Source organism: Dromaius novaehollandiae, chromosome 5 (genome assembly GCF_036370855.1).
Source record: "Dromaius novaehollandiae isolate bDroNov1 chromosome 5, bDroNov1.hap1, whole genome shotgun sequence".
In the NCBI taxonomy this organism is placed as follows: Eukaryota; Metazoa; Chordata; class Aves; order Casuariiformes; family Dromaiidae; genus Dromaius; species Dromaius novaehollandiae.
The window spans coordinates 71,108,626-71,127,246 of record NC_088102.1 but is presented as its reverse complement, the minus strand read 5'-3'; the positions used below and the strand labels follow the sequence as shown (position 1 = coordinate 71,127,246).

The 18,621-nt window shown below is 42.9% G+C and overlaps 2 protein-coding genes and 1 pseudogene across 2 annotated transcripts; 1 reads left to right on the top strand and 2 right to left on the bottom strand.

Moving 5' to 3' along the window:
- Positions 1 to 4,383: 4,383 nt before the first annotated feature.
- LOC135328578 (olfactory receptor 5F1-like) lies at positions 4,384 to 7,427 on the bottom strand (annotated as a pseudogene).
- Positions 7,428 to 10,989: 3,562 nt separating this feature from the next.
- On the top strand, positions 10,990 to 11,928 carry LOC112995604 (olfactory receptor 5AR1-like). The gene has a single exon (XM_026120651.2). The coding sequence runs from the start codon at positions 10,990 to 10,992 to the stop codon at positions 11,926 to 11,928; it is 939 nt and encodes a 312-aa protein (XP_025976436.2).
- Positions 11,929 to 16,658: 4,730 nt separating this feature from the next.
- Positions 16,659 to 17,615, bottom strand: LOC135328553 (olfactory receptor 5J3-like). The gene has a single exon (XM_064513312.1). The coding sequence runs from the start codon at positions 17,595 to 17,597 to the stop codon at positions 16,659 to 16,661; it is 939 nt and encodes a 312-aa protein (XP_064369382.1). The 5' UTR covers positions 17,598 to 17,615.
- Between the last annotated feature and the right edge of the window lie 1,006 nt (positions 17,616 to 18,621).

Sequence of the window (18,621 nt, the reverse complement as noted above, 5' to 3'; positions counted from 1 at the left end):
CTTCATGTGAAAAGTGTGAGACAAAAAAGAGCTCAAGAGCAAGACTGCATGCTTTTTCCAGCATGGTAAAAAGGCACCCAGTGAGAAACAAATATATCACACACTTTCTATTTAGTTTTCTTCTGTGCTCTCTCCCCACCTTGTCATATTAACCTGCTTTGTAAATATTAACGATATCAGAGATAGATATCAGTGATCATACAGAGAATTCTTAACACAGCATGTAAAAGCAGTGTGAAGTTCCTGGTCATTAAGTGTCTGCTAAGTAGCTGCTGGCTATTTAACACATCTTAGACCACCAGTGTTTTGTAGAGCCGTTGCATCACCTTGGCCAAACCAGCTGACCTCACCAGTCACTAGAAAATAATTTTGAATCCCAGCAGTCTTAATTAAAATAATCGGCTAAGATCCTGGGGATGATAACCTCTGACAGTGCCTATGTACCTCTGTTGACTTTAAATAGAGCCTAAGCTAGCATCTACCTGAGACTTGGATAAACATCTAAATACCCGGCTTTAGCAAGGCATAACCTAACCTTGGGTGACTATTTCATGTGCAAACAGGTTCCTATCTGAAGTACGCCCTTTGTAACAGACCAGCTCTTCATGGCATGATTTAGGCTAAAATTGAGAGGTGCTCCCCAACTCACCTGTTTGCTCACATTCCAGGGACCTTTTCATCTTACCAGAGACACACAGGCGACGCTTGATGTCTCCTAGACGAAAATTTCATGTGGGAAATAAGCCCCTTCTTCTCCAAGTGTTTGTGGTAAAAGCAAGAATGATTTCCCAGTCATGAAGGGCATCAATTCCTGACCAAGAAAAAGCACTCTTTATATGATCCCTTCATTACAATACCAAGGGTTTCACCAGTAACTTCCTAATTGTGTCATGCAGAAATTTCTCCTGGGAGTTCATAATTTTGGAAATAGCTCCTTAAGGAGGAGACATATACAAATGCTAAGTAAACACCACGACTTTCATCAAATAAGGTGTAAACTAGGGTGTTTTTCCTACTTCTTTTTGTGCACAATTTATCTCTTGGAATCATAGAGAATTAAAAAGAATCGATTCAAGAAATAAAGATTCAAGGATTAGAAAATAGGTTTAGGATTTGGGGAATTTTTGTACATGCTAGTCAGGGAGGAAGGGAAGAAGGGGAGGGAAAACCATTAATGAACCCATCTGCTACAATTTGTTTTAACATTAAAGGAGATATCCTGTTATTAAAAAACTAGGGAGTTGTATCCAGTATCTTCTGTGAGAGTCAAAGCCAGGTTCATGGGGAGAAAATTATCTTTTATTGCTTTTAAAAGAAAAAAACAAAACAATTCTGGCATTTGCAGTTAGATCTTCTAGGGAAAACATCCATACAAAATATCAGCCTTTCTTCAAGAAGTTAGCATCTTACCTTAGTGACCTTTATATCAAAGAAAAAGCATAGCTCAGACACTGCCTTCATCCATTTTGCATTTCTGTTCATTCCAGAAACCTTCCTGCATGCAAAAAGCATCTGTGCTCAGCTGAATTATGGATGATTATTTAACAGCTAGTTTCACATTCTCACTTTTAGTTGGGCATGATTTTTGAAGGACTCCAAAACATCTAACAAACCCAGTTCTTCCATATCCCCCATGCTTTTGTGTTTTTTCCACCTCATTTTTCTTCTCTTTCTCATCCATGAGATTGTCAGACTTGCTCCTGCATAAATCAGTTGTGGCGTCATATCCTTTGGATCATTTTGCCCCTACTGAGTGTTGGTGCAGCATCACCTGTGTGAACATGGCTTCTCAGGACATACAATAAGGCACAGGTAAGCAGAAGCTCATGTCATCTCTTTGTTACCTGCTACTGGCCTAAAGATGCTTGTTTGGATCTACCAAAAGAAGCTTCCTCCAAAGACAGTACCTGTAGCTCATCAGCCCCCCAAATAACTCTTGCAATTTGTTAATCAACACCCTCCTTTTGAAGCCACAGTCAGGTCTTGCATGTGCCAACTTTGAGACCATGTCTGAAAACTGCTCGCAGAGACATCTCTGCTCTCCTGTGTGGGCCAGAACACACAATTCTGGTTTCTCATTTTGGCTGTGCTACACTCCAGGACCCCTGAAAACAACCCAAAGGTGGGGTGTTAGAGAGGTGCCCTGCCAGGGGTGCCAGGGGTGACCCTGAGCAGATACAACTTGAATTGTCAAAGCTCTTCTTACCTGCCTATTTAAAAAGAAAGGTGTTGGTAGATGCAGTGCCTACAGTTTCTTCAGAAGACCATATGGTGGTTCAAAGTCATGGTAGGAGGAGAGCTGCTTAGGAAGTACAATTGCCCAGACTGGCTTGCGTATGGATTTTTATCTCAGACAAAGCATGACTCACTTGCTTGTGCAACACACTCTCCCTCAAGAGAGGGAGGACCTCTCCAGGAGTGGGGCAGCCTATTGTTCACCGGCTATGGGGCATAGAAACTGGGCCTCTCCCCAGAGATACAGCAGACCACTAAGACCCCCTGCTCTCCTCCTCCAGCTTGTAACAAATTCTGATATGCTCAGCAAAAGCCCTTTTTCATTTTTCCCCAAAACTGTTGGCTGCACTAACACCATCAGTATCGGCTCTCCTCTTGGGATCTGCTGGTCTGCCCAGAAGAACTGTGTCATGCCCTGGTCTTGCAGGTATTGTGCCCTGTGGACCACGTCCTAGGTATGCTCTTCTATTGATGTCTCCTGTCCTTGATATGTTTGCCTAGGGTCAGTATGTGCCTGTGGTCTCAGATCTCTCTGGCTACATCCACATTAATGCATAGTAGATAAAAGAGGCATGGGACAAATGGAAGGCCCACTGCGTGGTTCTGGCAGGAAGACATATGGCATCCATACAGCTAAATTCTGTTACAGCCCCAAACAGGGTGGACTTGTCCATTATGCCTACTGGGGAATGGCCCTGCTCCATTCTATTCCCTAAACGACATCTGAGCATCCCCTGGAAGGCAGCAAGTTGCCATAAGCTAGAACCATGCCAGCGACTGAGATAACAATTGGCATAGACTGCCACAAGCTGGCTCATGCTCTGGTCTTGTTTTGTTTAGCGATAGGGGTTTTGCCTTTTTCCTTCATTGCCCCTTATGGCCATGTCCGCCTAGTCTTCTTCTGGCAGCCTCTTTAGGATACCTCTTTACAGTGTCTTGGGCACAAATGGGGCCTCAGGACAGCAGGTCGTGCTTGCCGTCTTTGAGAGACTTCCTTTGACTCCTGAAGAGAGTGCCACCATGTCCAGAGAACCCCAGAAGCCCTGTTTATCCTGGGGTGAGTCCTCCATTGGGCATGGAGAAAGGAAGAGGAAAAATGAGGCAGGGATCCAAGGTATGATGGTTTATAGAGCAAGAGCCATGTGGCCTGGTGTGAGCGAAAAAGGGCTGTGCATTCCTCAGGAAACGGGTTGATGGGCTCTGGTACCAAGGAGGCAGCCTTTTTTCAAGATTAACTTTGAATTAGGCTTAAAGCAAAATAACTATTTTTCACACTGCATATGGTTGAATTCTGAAACTTGTTGCCTCAGGATATTTGGCTTTCAAAAGCAGAAGCGGTAGCAGGAGGAAGTAATTTGTGAACAGTCCTTTGATTTGCCTGTGTGCAATTTCTGCTTGTTCTTCAGCCAAGAGTGGGAAACGAATAACCACTTTGGATTTTTACATACACACTGTTTTACCTCATTTGTGACCAAAGATTATACTACTGCAATTCTAAGTGTGGTGCAAGGGAAAATATGTGTTACTGGGCTGTGCATGCTTGCAAGCCAAACTTTGAACAGAGCTGCACCTTGTTCTAAAAAGTTGTATCTTAATTCCTGGTGAGTGATCAGTAATAAATATTAATTTAAAATTAATTTAAAGATAAGGAAAACAAACAAAAAAACCATATGATTCCCCCACCATGTCAGTCATGCATATGAAAGGGTTACAAGTCAGGGAGGGGATGTTTGCTGTAACTTTCACTTGTTTAATAAACAAGCAAAAACTGTTACACTTGTAAATTGACAGACCAGAGAGACTCACTCATTCTGTGTGCAAGTCAATAGAGTCCAAGTTTCTCTCCAGAAAATGTCTTCCTTTTTATTACTCCTGACTTCTGATCGGAAATCTCCTCATAGTCCCATAGAGGCGGAGTTAACAGGGCTGAAGGTAAATGTTTAGATTACAGCTCAGCCAGTCACTTCAAGTTCTTTTAAAACCAGTGAGGGCTTGGTGGATGATATGCTCAGCTCCATGTATGTCATACTAACTCTGACTCCTAAAATTGATCTGATTAAATGCTCTCTAAGAGTGCCCTAGGCTCCCAGGCTGATTTGCTCAAAAGTAAATTTCTAAAGCTTGGTAAAGTGAATCCCACCAAAGCCATCAAAGCCCCACCAAGTTCAACGGGGACTGGGTATTTAAAGCTGTCTGGTGATTTGAACCATTTGAAAATACGATGACAGCCATCAGGTGGGAAGCACAAGTGGAGAAGGCTTTGGGCCTGCCATTTGCAGAGTGGATCTGCAGGATGGTGGAGACGACGTAGGTATAAGAGAGCAAGATGGCCAGGAGTGTTCCCACCATGGCTAGCCCAGCACAGACAAAAACGGTGATCTCATTCCAGTGGGCATCAGCAAACGAGAGCTTCAGGAGTGGGAGAGTTTCACAGAAAAGGTGATCAATGACATTAGAACGACAAAAAGATAATTTGCTTGTAAAAGCCGTATGTATCATGGAGTTCAAGAAGCCTGCTCCATATGCCCCAACTACCATGTTCAGACAACATCTCCAAGACATGACATTCATACAATGCAGTGGGTTACAAATGGGTGTATGATGGTCATAGGCCATTAATGCAAATAGGATGCACTCAGTCGTTGCCATGGCAATAAAAAAATACATCTGCAAAAAACATTGTGTGCAGGATATCGTTCTTGTCTGCAAAAGGGAGGTCTCAAGGCTCTGGGGGTAATGGTCGATGCATAGCAAATATCTATAAAGGACAAATTGCTGAGGAAAAGATACATGGGAGTGTGAAGCTGGGGAAGATGGAAGAGATTCTCTTCAGATGGAAGTGAATACCAAGCTATGTAAGTGTAGGGAAGCAAGATGGAGAGCTATATAGATAGGTTTAAATGGTTTTGTGTAAATTTGTTTTTCCACTGGGAGGTATCAGATTATTAGTCCTGGTGATGTACTGAAGCTTGGTAGGTAAAGATTTCCACTTGCTTTTTGATTTCTTTTTTCCCTATTCAGCATTGGGCTAAAGCCAAGGCTTGTGAAATAGGAAAAGCAACATTATTGGAGGAAAAAAACAACCCTCTTTTGACTTGAGGACAACAAAGAGATTTCAAAGCTTATTTCAAAAAATATGCACAAGGCAAAACTGCCCTCAAGGATACCTGCTTGGATATGATGTGCTTCTGCACTATGAATAATGCAGGTTCAAAGCCCTGATCCAGACAGTTCAGTATTGCACATACTTCATCTCCACTCTATGGAAACCCCTGACCACAAAGCCCTTGGCTGTTCAGGGGGAAGGAAGGACTACAGTTCTCTCCCCCATTAGCACTCTTTCTCTTTACATGCCTAGTTAAATTCGCAGCAGAGGGTGGGCTTGAATATAGCTTGTTCCCATCGAACATGAGTGCTTTAATGACTAGCATACTGTCACAGTGTGTGTCATGTGGTGTTATTTCATGATTGAAACAGAACTACTGGAAGATTCAGTTAATATTCCCCTATTACCAGGAATATCATCAAAAGGCAGTCATTAATACAATGGGCAATACTGTCTATCAGTTCCATCTCTGTTTTCAGTAAATCTAAGGTAAACTAGAGAGAGGCAAACTCCAAGTTCCCAAGGCCGGTCTCCATGTTCAGCCTTAGCTCAATGCAACCATCAGCGATATGCTCGATGTTGAAGGGTATCTTAAAGCAGCTGATTGTGTTCCTTCCTTTCTTTCACTCCCCCCTTAGTTTTCCAGAAAAATTTTCAGTAACATTTCACACTGTAAAGAAAGAAAACAGGGGGAAGGTGAAGGTGGGATATACCATACCAAAACAAGGTTTTCTTGTTTTGACATTTCTCATCCACATCAGTTGATTATGCTGAGAGATGCTGAAAAAGCTTGGCACAAATACAAGCTTTCCAAAGCTTTCTCTTAGCTTCTCTCAAGCCATTTACACCTGTAAATCCAGGAGTTCCACAATAACAGTTGGGAAGACTAAGTGACTTCTTGTCTTGTGACCTGGTCAAGAAAGATGTTTTAACCTTTTGCATTTGAACTTGCAGAAAGGATCCTACGTGGGGATGAATCCTATGGTTCAAGGAAAACAAATAAATGCAAAGTACCTTCTGGAGTCTCAGGATTTAGGGCGAACACTCTTCTACGAGCTGAGCAGTTCATATTGATTCAAGCAACAGGGCATAACCTTTCCAGAAGAAGATAGAGTGCTGGCAAAGTAAATGTTTCTGGCCTACATTCTGCAAAAGATCTGTCTAAGTGATAGCTGGGCTTTCTTTGGGACCTTCACATGTTGGCATAATGTTTTTTTGAACATGTCTTTGCTTGAACCTAAGTGTTGAAAATAATTTGAAACTACACTGCAGAGAAATCTGCATAAAGAATGTTCTACAGTCACCCATGTCATAAAGAAGTTTGTTGCAGAAGCGAGAGAGACAATTTTTAAAAATTGCATATTAGACTAAAAAAGATAGCAAGGATCCCTGGATTCAGGGTGAATTAGAAACGGAGTTTCAGGGCCCTATCATTTAAGCTTACGAATGTCTTTAGAAGAGTCCTAAAATCCAGTGTCTTGTGCTTTTGCTGCAACCCATTTTTGGAGAATCCTCACACAGACTTACTGCAGGCACACAGGAACAGCAGACAAGTTTTGGAAGAATAACTGGTGATTTCTTTGCTGGAAGAGAACACAAAAATATAGTCAGCAGCTAAATTTTGCTGCAGAGTTACAAGGAGAGCAGCGTTTTAGACAGTTACCTAGGCTCTCTCGATAGAGAGTGATACCGGGAACGAGTCACCTTCTGGAGTTGCTTGCCTCTCTCCATCGAACACTGGAGCTTGCCTAAGTCCTTGTATTACACTTGCTATGCAGGAAGTCCTGCTGGCCTGTCGGAAGCTAGAAAGCAGGCTGAAAATGGCTTTAATTGTTGGGTAAACCTGTGCACTTCCATGTAAACAAAGAAAATAAGGGGGAAATGAAAGTAACAGATAAATGCTCAGCCTTTGGCACTATGTGGCCCAAGGTGCCTAAGATTTCAAAGTGTAAAGTTGGGTAAGATCAATCTCCATGCCTCTTGAAGACGAGTGAAGGACTCTCTCCGTTCAGGTCAACATTAAAATTTCCCCTGAGTTATAAAGGAATGTAATTCATTTCACTTACCTGATTTTGAACATCTCCATTGTAGCCGTGCCTCCGAGCAAAAACACACTATGAGGCCATAATCAATGGAGAGAAATAGTTTTCTAGAGCACAGTTCACCTGGCCTACTTTTACAGGATGGAATAATCACATTTCAGAAATGCCAGTTTCTCTCCACAGACGATAAAAATACCTCGATGTGAGGTTTGTTTTCATAGCCTCAGATCTGTCACAGACTCTCTCAAATTAAATCATGCTCACATCACAATCACAGTTCAAGCATCATTTTTGCTTAAACGCACCTCCCTTTAGGCATGCATACCAAGAAAACAAATATGCACAACATATTTCAAGAACTCAGAAAGCAAAACAGAGGGGAAAAAAATCACACCCCTGCACAAACAGCAAATTAATTGGCAGCATTATGAGCCCTTTCCTCAATACCCTCACCAGATTTCTCAGGCCAGGCTCCAGCTAACACACTGGTGTTACTGAGTGGATCCAGAACCCCCTTGACAACAGAGGAAGTCACTTCTCCCGCTCTTTTGTCTCTGCCCAATTAATGGATTTGTCCAGGCAGCAGCTCTCCTTTCCTCATTCCTGACCCTATAAAAGCTTACGTGGTCACATGTTTTAGGAAGGGTTTTGTGCTTTTGTGGTCATGGGAGAGGTATGGGGCCACCACTATTGATTTCCTGTGGAAAATACTGAGATCACTTGGTGGTGAGCTAGAAATCTAAAGACTTTAAGAGAGCTGTACAGCAAACACAAGGTAGAGTTCAACTGAACTGACAAGTCTGTAGATTGAAATTTTTCATTTGACACAAGCAGACTGTAACACCCAAATATTTCTTTAAAATAAGTAGTAATGTTTGGTCCTTCCTGATGGTCTTTATGTCAATCTGATCTGCAGCAGCTAGGGAATGTGTCTCAAGGCAAGTGGTGCACTGGGGCAGCATGGTTAAAACTTGTCACGTTATATGCTTGATTGCACCAAGGGGATCTTGCAATCCTGACCAATTGCCTTTGGCTCCTCAGCTCAGATCGTGAGATGCCTCTTCCCAGGCAGCTCAGTTAAAATCAAAAGCAAAACGTGAACTTGTATGTCTACCTGCAAAAAGAGCTGTTACAGAAGGGATTCATTTCGCTGAATGTCACTGAGATGAAGATGGGAAGTATAAATCATCCTCTGCCTTAACTGCTGTACAAAAAATGCCTGCTCCTAATCTTTGGCTGTAGAGGAAACACAGGTGCCTGGCAGAGACTAAATCCCTAGCTTTTAGATGTCAAGCTAGGTGAATTAGCTCTTACTTTAGCTCTTTTTTGCTATGCCTGCTGCAAGTCAAAGCAGAGAAGTCAAACACCTTGTCTTTTGAATGGAGTGAAAAATTAAAAGCTTTTGTGTTTCCATCAGAACAAAAGCTGTGAAGCTGCTGCGGCTGTGGGGTCCTGTGAGCAGCCCAGCCCTTCACTGACATGCCGGCAAGAAGGAACTACCAATACTGAGAGTGGGTGAAGGTAAGGGGAGCACAGTGAAACTTAAGTGACTGTGCAGTCTGCCTTCCTGCTGCTTTAAGTATCAAAATACTGCCTCATGCTATGTACCTAATTTCTTCCTCTGTTCTTGACTTCCTCCTCCTCCTGGCTATTTTCAAGTTCTCCAGGGATCAAAGTCCCTGTCTTTGATCCCGGGTGTCTTGAAACCACCTGTAAAAGTCCTGGTGCCTCTGCTGTGTGAGCTGTTGGAGTCAAGTGAGAAAGAGGCTTGCCCTTTCTTCCATGGGTGAGTTAGAAGACTGTGGGTTTGATTACTTTTCACCTTGCGCTCCATGTAGCTCATGCTTAGCCCATGCATTTCAGCCAAGAAATGTTCTCTTTCTCAGTGGAGACCACTTAGAACAACCTTTTCCTTATGATGAAACAATCTCTGTAGTAGCTTCAAGAGAGTTTTCTGTTCAAGCGTTTATTCTCCTTATGCGCTGAATCCTGGTATTCTTTCTTATTTTTGTAATCAGCTCCAGATGCTCAAAGTACTAAGCCCTGGCCAAGGTATTCATAACATCAATTTCTGCCTATCTGTAAGGCAGACATCTGCACCTGAACTACTTACCGAGACATTCTTTGTAGTTAATAGGGAAACACAGGCATTTCTCTGATGCAGCTCCTCTCATCTTGGAGTAGAAAGTCGAACAAATATCAAGGCAGCACATTCCAGTGTCTCAGCTGGTGACAGTTGGTATCTAGACAAAAATTAGCTTGGAACTAGATGGCTGCCTTGTCTCTCACATTTTTACATTAGTCCAACTCTTAGGAGTCGTAACAGTCTCAGACAGTAGAAGCTATTTTCAGAGCCACAGGTTTTTAGAAACTAGATACCAGGTGAAAGGCACTCCTTTCTAAGTCTTTGGCAGATACAACCAAACACCTCTTAAAAATGAGTGTTCTGGAGCCCTGTCCTTGTAATTCTTGCGTATCATAGCTTCCACTTGATTCTTTTCATGTTCCTTTTTAGCCCTGTTCTAATTGCTCAAGCAAGCAACAGCCATGACACTTTTTTTGGATGTGTGTGGGGGGAGGGTGTTATAGTTGGGATTTTGGAAGCCTTGGAATCAGTGAGACATCTAATTTTCTAGATTCTAGCTTCTTAAAAATATCACACCTCAAAGGATCTTCACTTTATTGTCAAAACAACTCCTAACAGGCCTGATTGTGTAGCAGAATCCATTTTCTTGGTGCTAGAGAACGAAAGAGACACACGGAACTTTAAATCTGAAACAAGGGGTGATTCACAGAAATAGAAAAGTACAAGCAAATGTGATATTGGTCAGTAGTCAAGCCTCAATATTAATCATTAGCAACTTTTTTTTTCTAAATCAGCAGAGGAGGTTTAAAATGGATTTCTCCCTTACTAAGAGAAAGGAATGTGCCAGGTTTTCCCAAGTCAGCGAAACAGCTTAAAACAAAGCTCGGTAGTTCATAAAGATAACAAACAGTTAATGAAAACTTGCAAATTGGGTGGCTTGGAGAGAGTATCAGAAGGCCATGCAGCTTGTAGCTGGAGTAAGAGGCACGGAAAATGCGACAGCAGTTGAGGAACACAAAGAGAGAGGTGCCATGGATCAAAACATAGGCTGGGAAAAGGATGTTTGTCGTGACTTTCTGAACAAAGATGCACCTGATTTCACATTGGACCTTTAAGAAGTAGCACCTTACTAAGATGACCTCCTGATAGGTTGGCTGGACCTGTTGTTGAGGCCATTTATATCCTCAAGTCACTCACATCTTGTTCAGGCAAGACAGCCCTATCCATTCAGGTAAGAGGCTATCCTTGCCAAAAGAAATCATGCAAAGTTATTTTATTCGGTCTACAGTATCCTTCTGATTAGACTTTCTCATCTTACATAGTTACTAGGGAAACACAGGCATTTCTATGATGCAACGTGTCATTTGAAACCATTTTTTCTTTTCCAGAGAGAAATTTCATAAACAACTTCTTCAATGCCTTTCTCTGGACTACTGTTAACTGCTGTTGATACGAAAGGCAGCAGACCCTTTGGTCTTCCTGAGCGATGCAGAAGCAGATAATCTACAAGCACCAGTGGAATGGATAGACAAAATCACACCACAGTGACTGAGTTTATTCTCTTGGGATTGACAGATCATCCAACACTGCAGGTTCCTCTCTTCGTTGTGTTCCTCGTGGTCTATATTGCTACTTTGATGGGAAACCTGGGAATGATCTTGTTGGTCAGAGCTGAAGCCTGTCTACACACCCCCATGTACTTCTTCCTCAGCCATTTGTCCCTTGTTGACATTTGCTATTCATCATCGATCGTGCCTAAGATGTTAGTCAACTTTTGGTCTGAAACAAAAACGATTTCCTTCTCCAGCTGTGCAGCACAAATGTCTCTTTTCCTCAACTTTGTTGTCACGGAGTCTTTCCTACTGGCCGTGATGGCTTATGATCGTTACGTAGCCATCTGTAACCCACTTCTTTACAGGCTTGTTATGTCCAGAAAACTCTGTATTTGTTTGGTAGCTGGATCCTATGTATGTGGTATCATATGTTCACTGATACACACTTATTCTGCCTTTCAACTACCCTTCTGTGGACCTGACACCATTAACCATTTTTTTTGTGATGTTTCTCCAGTGTTAGCTCTTGCCTGCTCTGACACACATGTCAGTGAAGTGCTGCTTGTCACCTTTGCTACATTTGTGGAAACTAGCACGATCATAATCATCCTCACCTCTTATACTGTCGTTATCCTGGCTGTGCTGAGGATCCGCTCTAAAGAGGGAAAGTACAAAGCCTTCTCTACGTGTGCCTCCCATTTAATGGTCATCTCTCTATTCCACGGGACCATCCTTTTTATGTATTGCCGACCCAGCCATCCCTATTCTATGGACACAGACAAAATTGCCTCTGTCTTTCACACAGTGGTGATCCCCATGCTGAACCCCCTCATCTACAGCCTCAGGAACACAGAGGTGAAGGATGCTTTGGGGAGAGTCATGAGGAGACAAAATTCCTCCCAATGACTGTACATGTCGCTAGGTTTTAGAGCACTCATAACACAAATCTGAGAGGAAGAGAAGTATCCAGACCTCTGGAAATGCACCCTTATGATTCACAATGTCACAAACAAGTGTGAAGGACTTTCAGTGGCAAAGACGTCCAATATCTCTCTCACACAGAACAATGGCAAATGAAAGACAGAGGAAGGGTCTTGAATACAGTGACTTTTCTCTATGTTAAAAATATGTATAAGACAGTGGCTGCTTGACTCTTCTGTGGAGTTGCTATGCCACCTTCCTTAATGTAGACATCAGCTGAGACAATAGCCCTTGCATACTGGGGTTTCCAGCTACACCATGCAGTTTTAATGTTAAGTCTTGCATTTAGACTGGAATTTGGGGTGCCTAATCAAAACCATGTCAAAATAAGACAGCCAGTCTACATTTGTCAGTTTACCTCTACTCTGCTTAGCAGAGAGACACAGACATCTGCAGTGGCTGATTCACCCCAGCCTTTGGTAGATCTCTTAAGAGAAAACAGGGTGAACTGAATTCCAGACTGCATTATCCCTAGCTGCCTGAGTTAGCTTTAAAGAAATTAATGCAAAAAAAGAGAAACAAAGTGTGTTTTATTTTTCAAGTTAAAAGTTTGCCTTATCACAATTCCAAACAATCATCTAAGTTTCATGTGTATTCCAAAAATGTATTGTGCATAGAATTGCGAAGCATCCTTGTTGCATAGCTACATAAAAGCTGTTGCAAAGAAATCAAGTGTCGGCCATACAATTCAACCACTTTTTGCAGCCAGGGAGACTGTTTTTATCGCATCATAATGGAGGTCATATATGTCTCTGTCTTGAAGAAGTGGTGATCCCCTGCTGGGTTTGGTGATGCTTTATCAGACTTCAGGACCTCTGGAAGTCTTGATTTCTTTCATGTGTGACAACGGCTTATTTTCTTCTGGTAGCAGCAACATATGGGAAGAGCAATGAAATAAAATGCAAAGAAAAAATGCAAAGATTAAAAGAATAGAACTATCTTTGAGATGTTTGTCTGTGTATGCATTTCCACACCCTCAATCTTCTGTCCAACTACCCATTCATATTCTTTCTCTCTGTGTATCTGCTTTATGTTTACAGGAAGTCCCCCTGTTAATGTATGTCATCATTTCAATGCAATCACAGGTGCTTCCAGAGAGTGATTCAGGACCAGGGTGTCTCCAAGGGACAACGCATCTGATCCATTCTCCTCAACTGGCTACAGGGGAGTCTGGACTGACTAGGCTCCCAGTTTAGGAAACTATCAGATATTAGGAAACTTTCAGATATTAGTATCTGTCGTCATTTCCCTACTGCCCTCTTGCCTCATACGTTTTAGGAGACCTGGGGCTTGCTTGAGGTTTGAAGCAGAGCACAGTGGCTTCCAGCCTGTGGAAGAACCTTTGCAAGAAGGTGGTGGCAGTGGATCCATCTGGTCCTCAAATATCTTAGTGATTAACAATTAAATTCTAGGGAGGTAGGCATTTTGATTAGCTGGGGAAGTCATTCCAGCTGGAGCAACACCACTTTCTTACATACACTCAATAGATTAGGCCCAGATCCTTATGCTCCTTGACCCTTCTTTAAGTGTGTGTGTCTTATTTTCCATGTACAGTGTGTAAGGTTTGCTGTCTTGGCTCAGCTGATGGTCAGTAACTTCTTAAAAGCTGATAACAAGACAAGACTGAAATGTGCAATATGTTGATAGATTTGAAATGTGAGTGATAATCAATTGTAAAAACATGATGAAGTGCTGATGTGACTGTGCTATTGATGCTGACTTTGTGCCTCACGCCACATTATCCTCCCTCCTGTCTGCCCCCACGTGTGCCTCTGTCTCTCCACCCTGAGTCCCCAACCTGCCTCCTCACAATTATGGTGGGGAATCTTTTCCCCTCCTTCCCTTCCTCTGTCTGTAGAGTTAGTGCAGGTTTATGGGAGGGGGAGCCAGTGAGGGAGGAGGTAATCCTGGGTTAGTGGCTGTCATACACCAAAATAGAGGGTAGCAGTTTTAGCAGGGTTTCAGCTGGTGCGGCATTCACGGTGGGATGATGTTCCCCCAGGGCATGCCCTGCAGAAAGGTTAGTCCACTTGGAAAGTAGGAAGATGGGAGACCCATCCCATGCTCACTTGTCCCTGCCTCAAAATCCCATTGACCATTATTCAAGACATTTGCTAATATCTCAGTATTTGGCAATACCATAATATTTGTTCAAATGTCTGCATTATCAAGGACTCAGATGGTCCACAGCTCTTCCTATGTCCACAGCCTTATTCTTAGGCTTGCAAAAGCAGTGCAGGAGCGTATTAGGAAGAAGGGGAATGACCAGCTTTCAAGAACTGGAAATAGTCCACTTTGCTCATGGCAGCAAGAAAACTGTTCAACAGTAATTTAGAGCAGAACAAGCATGAAAGCCACAGCCTTTCGTGACTCAGAATTCAAGCCTATCATCACCCCTAAAGCCACTGGATTCATAATACATTTGCCCTTGGAAAACTCTCCTTTGGATCTGGTCTTAAATGCTAGACTGAATTGCTGAACTGGGACCATCAAGCCTATGCTCCCCTTGAGGTTCAATGTGTTTGAGAGAGAAACAGTCCAATATTGACAATTAAACTCACATCCATCCACAGTGTGGAAGAGGTAACTTCAGGTACAAAACCTCATCCAGGATTCATGCAAGCCTTCTCAGTCTTGGGCAATGATTTCTAAATCCCCTCCCAGAGGAGCTTGTTAAGACACTGTTCTCCAGGACACCTATTACCCTCTGACTGATGAAATGCTGGAGAAATAGAAGTTCTCTGGGTGGGGAAGAGAACCTCAAACCTCTGGCTACTGTTCCTCCTGGTGGCAATGAACCCTCACAGCACCTGCAATTTTCTGGTTAGAATACAGTGAGAGGTGGGAGGTGTAATTTCTGGCAGGAGCTGGCTCTTGCAGAGGAAGAAATAGGGCCAAGTTTTTTTTTTCTCAGTCATTTTTTGGTTTTCGTTCTCTCTTTCTTTTCTTTCTTAAAACTCCTTTTCCCCACTGCCTCATGCCTAAGTGCAAATTCTCTGGATGCAGCTTGTGCTGGTAATGTGTTTTCTTTTTTCTTTGCTTTTAACAAACCACTGTGGGCATAAATTAGAAAGCCAATTAGGCCTTGTTTTAACACTTTTAATTGCAGAAATTGTGAAAGAAAAAACAGAGAGAGATGTATTGTGGAGGGGCCTTAAAGGAGCTAACAAGGAAAGATCAGTTTAACTCTGCAAAGGTCTGGCAAATCAATGGCTTGGTTTCAAGGCTAGACTTATTTAAAAATTCGTATTTCCTCTTTAGTAGGCTTATTCACCTTATCCCCTTTTCATCAAATGACAGCTTCACAGTTTATCTATTTAGATCTTGTGTTTCCATCTTTCCTAGGAAAAGCTTCAGAGAAGCTGGATCTCAGGTGCCGGGCCCAGAAATCATTGTGACCCTAAGTGCAAAATGTAGTGTTTGGCTTAGCCAAGAGGCTTGTGCAGACTATTTGAAACACTTTGGATAACAGAGCTGTTTTCACCTGCCTACCACAAAAATGTCAACCTATGGGTTAGTCCCAAGGACAAGAGCCATCATCCATTGAATCATGTGGATAAACTGCCACAAATTGTGTAGCTGATGGCACACAGAGGAGTAAAGTGATGAGCATTTCTACTTCTCCATTCTCCATTTGCCAGCACAAATGATCATGTATCGATGGAGTTTGTAAAGAACAACTGTCAGGAGACAGACACAGGTGGGCATATTTCCATGTCTAGGTGCATATTTTTGTAGGCAGTCTCACTGCTTGCAGTACAAATCCAAGCAGAACATGGAAGAAGAAGAAAGGCTTATCCCAACTCACTATGCAGTGCTAATCTCAACAAAAAGCCTTGTAGCACGGACAGGCAGTGGTTTGTATGTTCTGGGAAACCATGAGGCATTCTCTCTGATAGAGACATCTATCTACTAAAACCAACAATGGCATGTCCCCTATCCTTTAATATACTGAGCAGATGGCTTTAGCTTTGTATTAAAGGAATTTGGGGTTAGAGAATGACAAGGAAACCAGTAGGATAAGTGTGTATGTCTACACACACATAACATAATAATATATTGCATAATGTGTATAAACATGTAGTATAATATAAACTTGTATTTTACAGTAGATATATAGTGCTCTAGCTTGCCATTCATAGAACCCTAGAATAATTCTGGTCCAAAAGGAAACCTGGAGGTCTCTGGTTCAATCTGCTGCTCAGAGCAGGGCTGACTTCATAGCAAAATCAGGTTGCTCAAGGCCTTGTCCGGTTACGTTTTGACCATCTCCAAGGATGGAGATTCCACAACCTCTGAGAGCAAAATTCCCAGTTACTCCTAATTATGTGCATTCCTCTGTCAATTCTTAATGAGGAGGGCATGCCTGTAGTGCACAGTTCAGCTGCTACAGTGAGACTAACTGTCATGGGTGATTTATCAAGAGTCACTTTCACAGGTTTTTATATCCTGAAGTGAACATCTGAAATAAGCCAGGTATCTTGAAGGTGAGCTTCTCCCCAGCAACTACATAAAGAACTCAGTTGGCTATCTTAAATGGAGATGAGGCGTCTGAGACAGACAGTCTAAAGTTAGGTGAGCTGAGTCCCATTTTGTGAAGCTATATTCAGTGCATTTGCAATTTTTCAGTGCCTCCATTACTGTGTTTATTCTGCTCAGTGCATAATTACAATTCTTTCTGCTGTTCTCCTCAGAGCATCCTTCACTTCCTTGTTCCTCAGGCTGTAGATGAGAGGGTTCAACATGGGGATCACCACTGTGTAGAAGACGGAGACCACTTTGTCACTGTTCAGAGAGTAACTAGAGCTGGGACGCAAATACATGAAGATGGTTGTCCCATATAACATGCTCACAGCTGTCAGGTGGGAAGCACAGGTAGAGAAGGCTTTTTGTCTGCCTTCAGCTGAACGGATCCTCAGGATGGTAAAGGATATGAAAACATAAGAGACCAGGATGGTGGAGATGGTGCTGAGCTCAATAACACCGGCGAAGGAGAAGAGGATCATCTCATTGATGTAAGTGTTGGCACAGGACAGAGCAAGGAGGGGAGGAACATCACAGAAGAAGTGGTTGATAACCCTGGAGTTGCAGAAGGGCAGCCTGATGATGAAGGCCATCTGTATGACAGAGTTTACGACACCCCCTAAGTATGACCCTACCACCAGCTGTATGCACCGCCTCCTAGTCATAACAGCTGAATAGAGAAGTGGGCTACAGATGGCCACGTATCGGTCGTAGGCCATTACAGCCAAGAGAAAGCATTCAGTTGTTACAAAGACAATGTAGAAGAAGGCTTGCCCTGTACAGCCAGCAAAGGAAATGGTTTTTGTCTGTGACAGGAAGTGCACCAAAGTCCTGGGAGCAATGACAGAAGAGAAGCAGATATCAACAACAGAGAGGCTACCCAGGAAAAAGTACATAGATGTGTGAAGTCGGGCATCACCTCGGATGACTACAATTATCCCCACGTTGCCCAAAAGGGTAATCATGTAGATGAACAGAAACACCACAAAGAGGGCTGCCTTCATCTCCGGGTGGTCACTGAGGCCCTCAAGAATGAACTCTGCCACCAAGGTGCAGTTCTCCTGTGCCATTCAGTGTCTCACGTCTACTGAGGAGGAAGAGAGCATTAAAATTTAAGACAATGGAAACCATGCCTTCCCCCTCCCCCCTCCTTAAATTGAAATGGGATAATTTGTGTATTTACATCTTGTGCCAACAGGGCACACTGATCATTCATTTCTAGGGCGTTAGAATGGGACTGACTGCACTTTGGCCACTGAGAAGTTAGTTGTCTAGTCTAAGCTAGTCTTCCTTTATAGTTCGAGGAAGGAGAAAGGCATCCTGTGAACGGAAAGCATCCCAGCTTTCCTAAACACTTGTCTCTGCATACAGGGAATCACTTCTGAAGGTGTCTCACTTCCCTGACTGTGGACAGAGCTTAGGGTAGGTTCATTTCCATCTCAGTATCTCATTTTGGTACCTGTAGTTTAATGGGATTGGACACAGACTGAATTATCAGCTCTGCCCTTGACCTCTTGGGATCCAGATTTTCTCCACATCTCTTTCCCTTTCTACCTTTCTCAAGCAGAGCATGATACAGTGCCCAGAAGAATATAGCTTTGATTTCAGGAGGCGCTCCTGGTCAGTACTGCAATACTTCAGAGTAAGAGTAGAAATACTGTAGCTTTCCCTCATTAGTTTTGGAAACAACCCTGAGGTAAAGAGAAAGAGTCATGACTTTCTGAGGAAGGAGGATGAGAGCAAGGGAGCATTACACTATCCTAAGACTCATTCAGAAAACGAGGAGTTTAATATTAGAGTCTCAGAAACACTGGGGAGAGGAAGACAAAGTCTGGAAGGGAGGCCGTGAGGGCAGTTTGGGTCTGAAGGCAAAAGAAGAGAAACTGATCATGACAACACACAGAAAGCTTAGGCATATTCCACTTCTCAAATCTTGCTGAGAGCTTCAAGCTTCAGCTGTCACGCTGCTAGCTTTTCTCTTTACCTCTGCTGTCTATGTCGTTACCCCTCACACCATCTAATTCCTCTAAGCTTCCCTGCCTTTCTCTTTACCTTGTTCCCCTCTCTGCCCTTCCACTCATGACTGTCCAGCTG

What these genes read in the sequence shown, in the direction of transcription:
- LOC135328553 (XM_064513312.1), bottom strand. Translation starts at nt 17,597, where the DNA reads ATGGCACAGGAGAACTGCACCTTGGTGGCAGAGTTCATTCTTGAGGGC.
- LOC112995604 (XM_026120651.2), top strand. Translation starts at nt 10,990, where the DNA reads ATGGATAGACAAAATCACACCACAGTGACTGAGTTTATTCTCTTGGGA.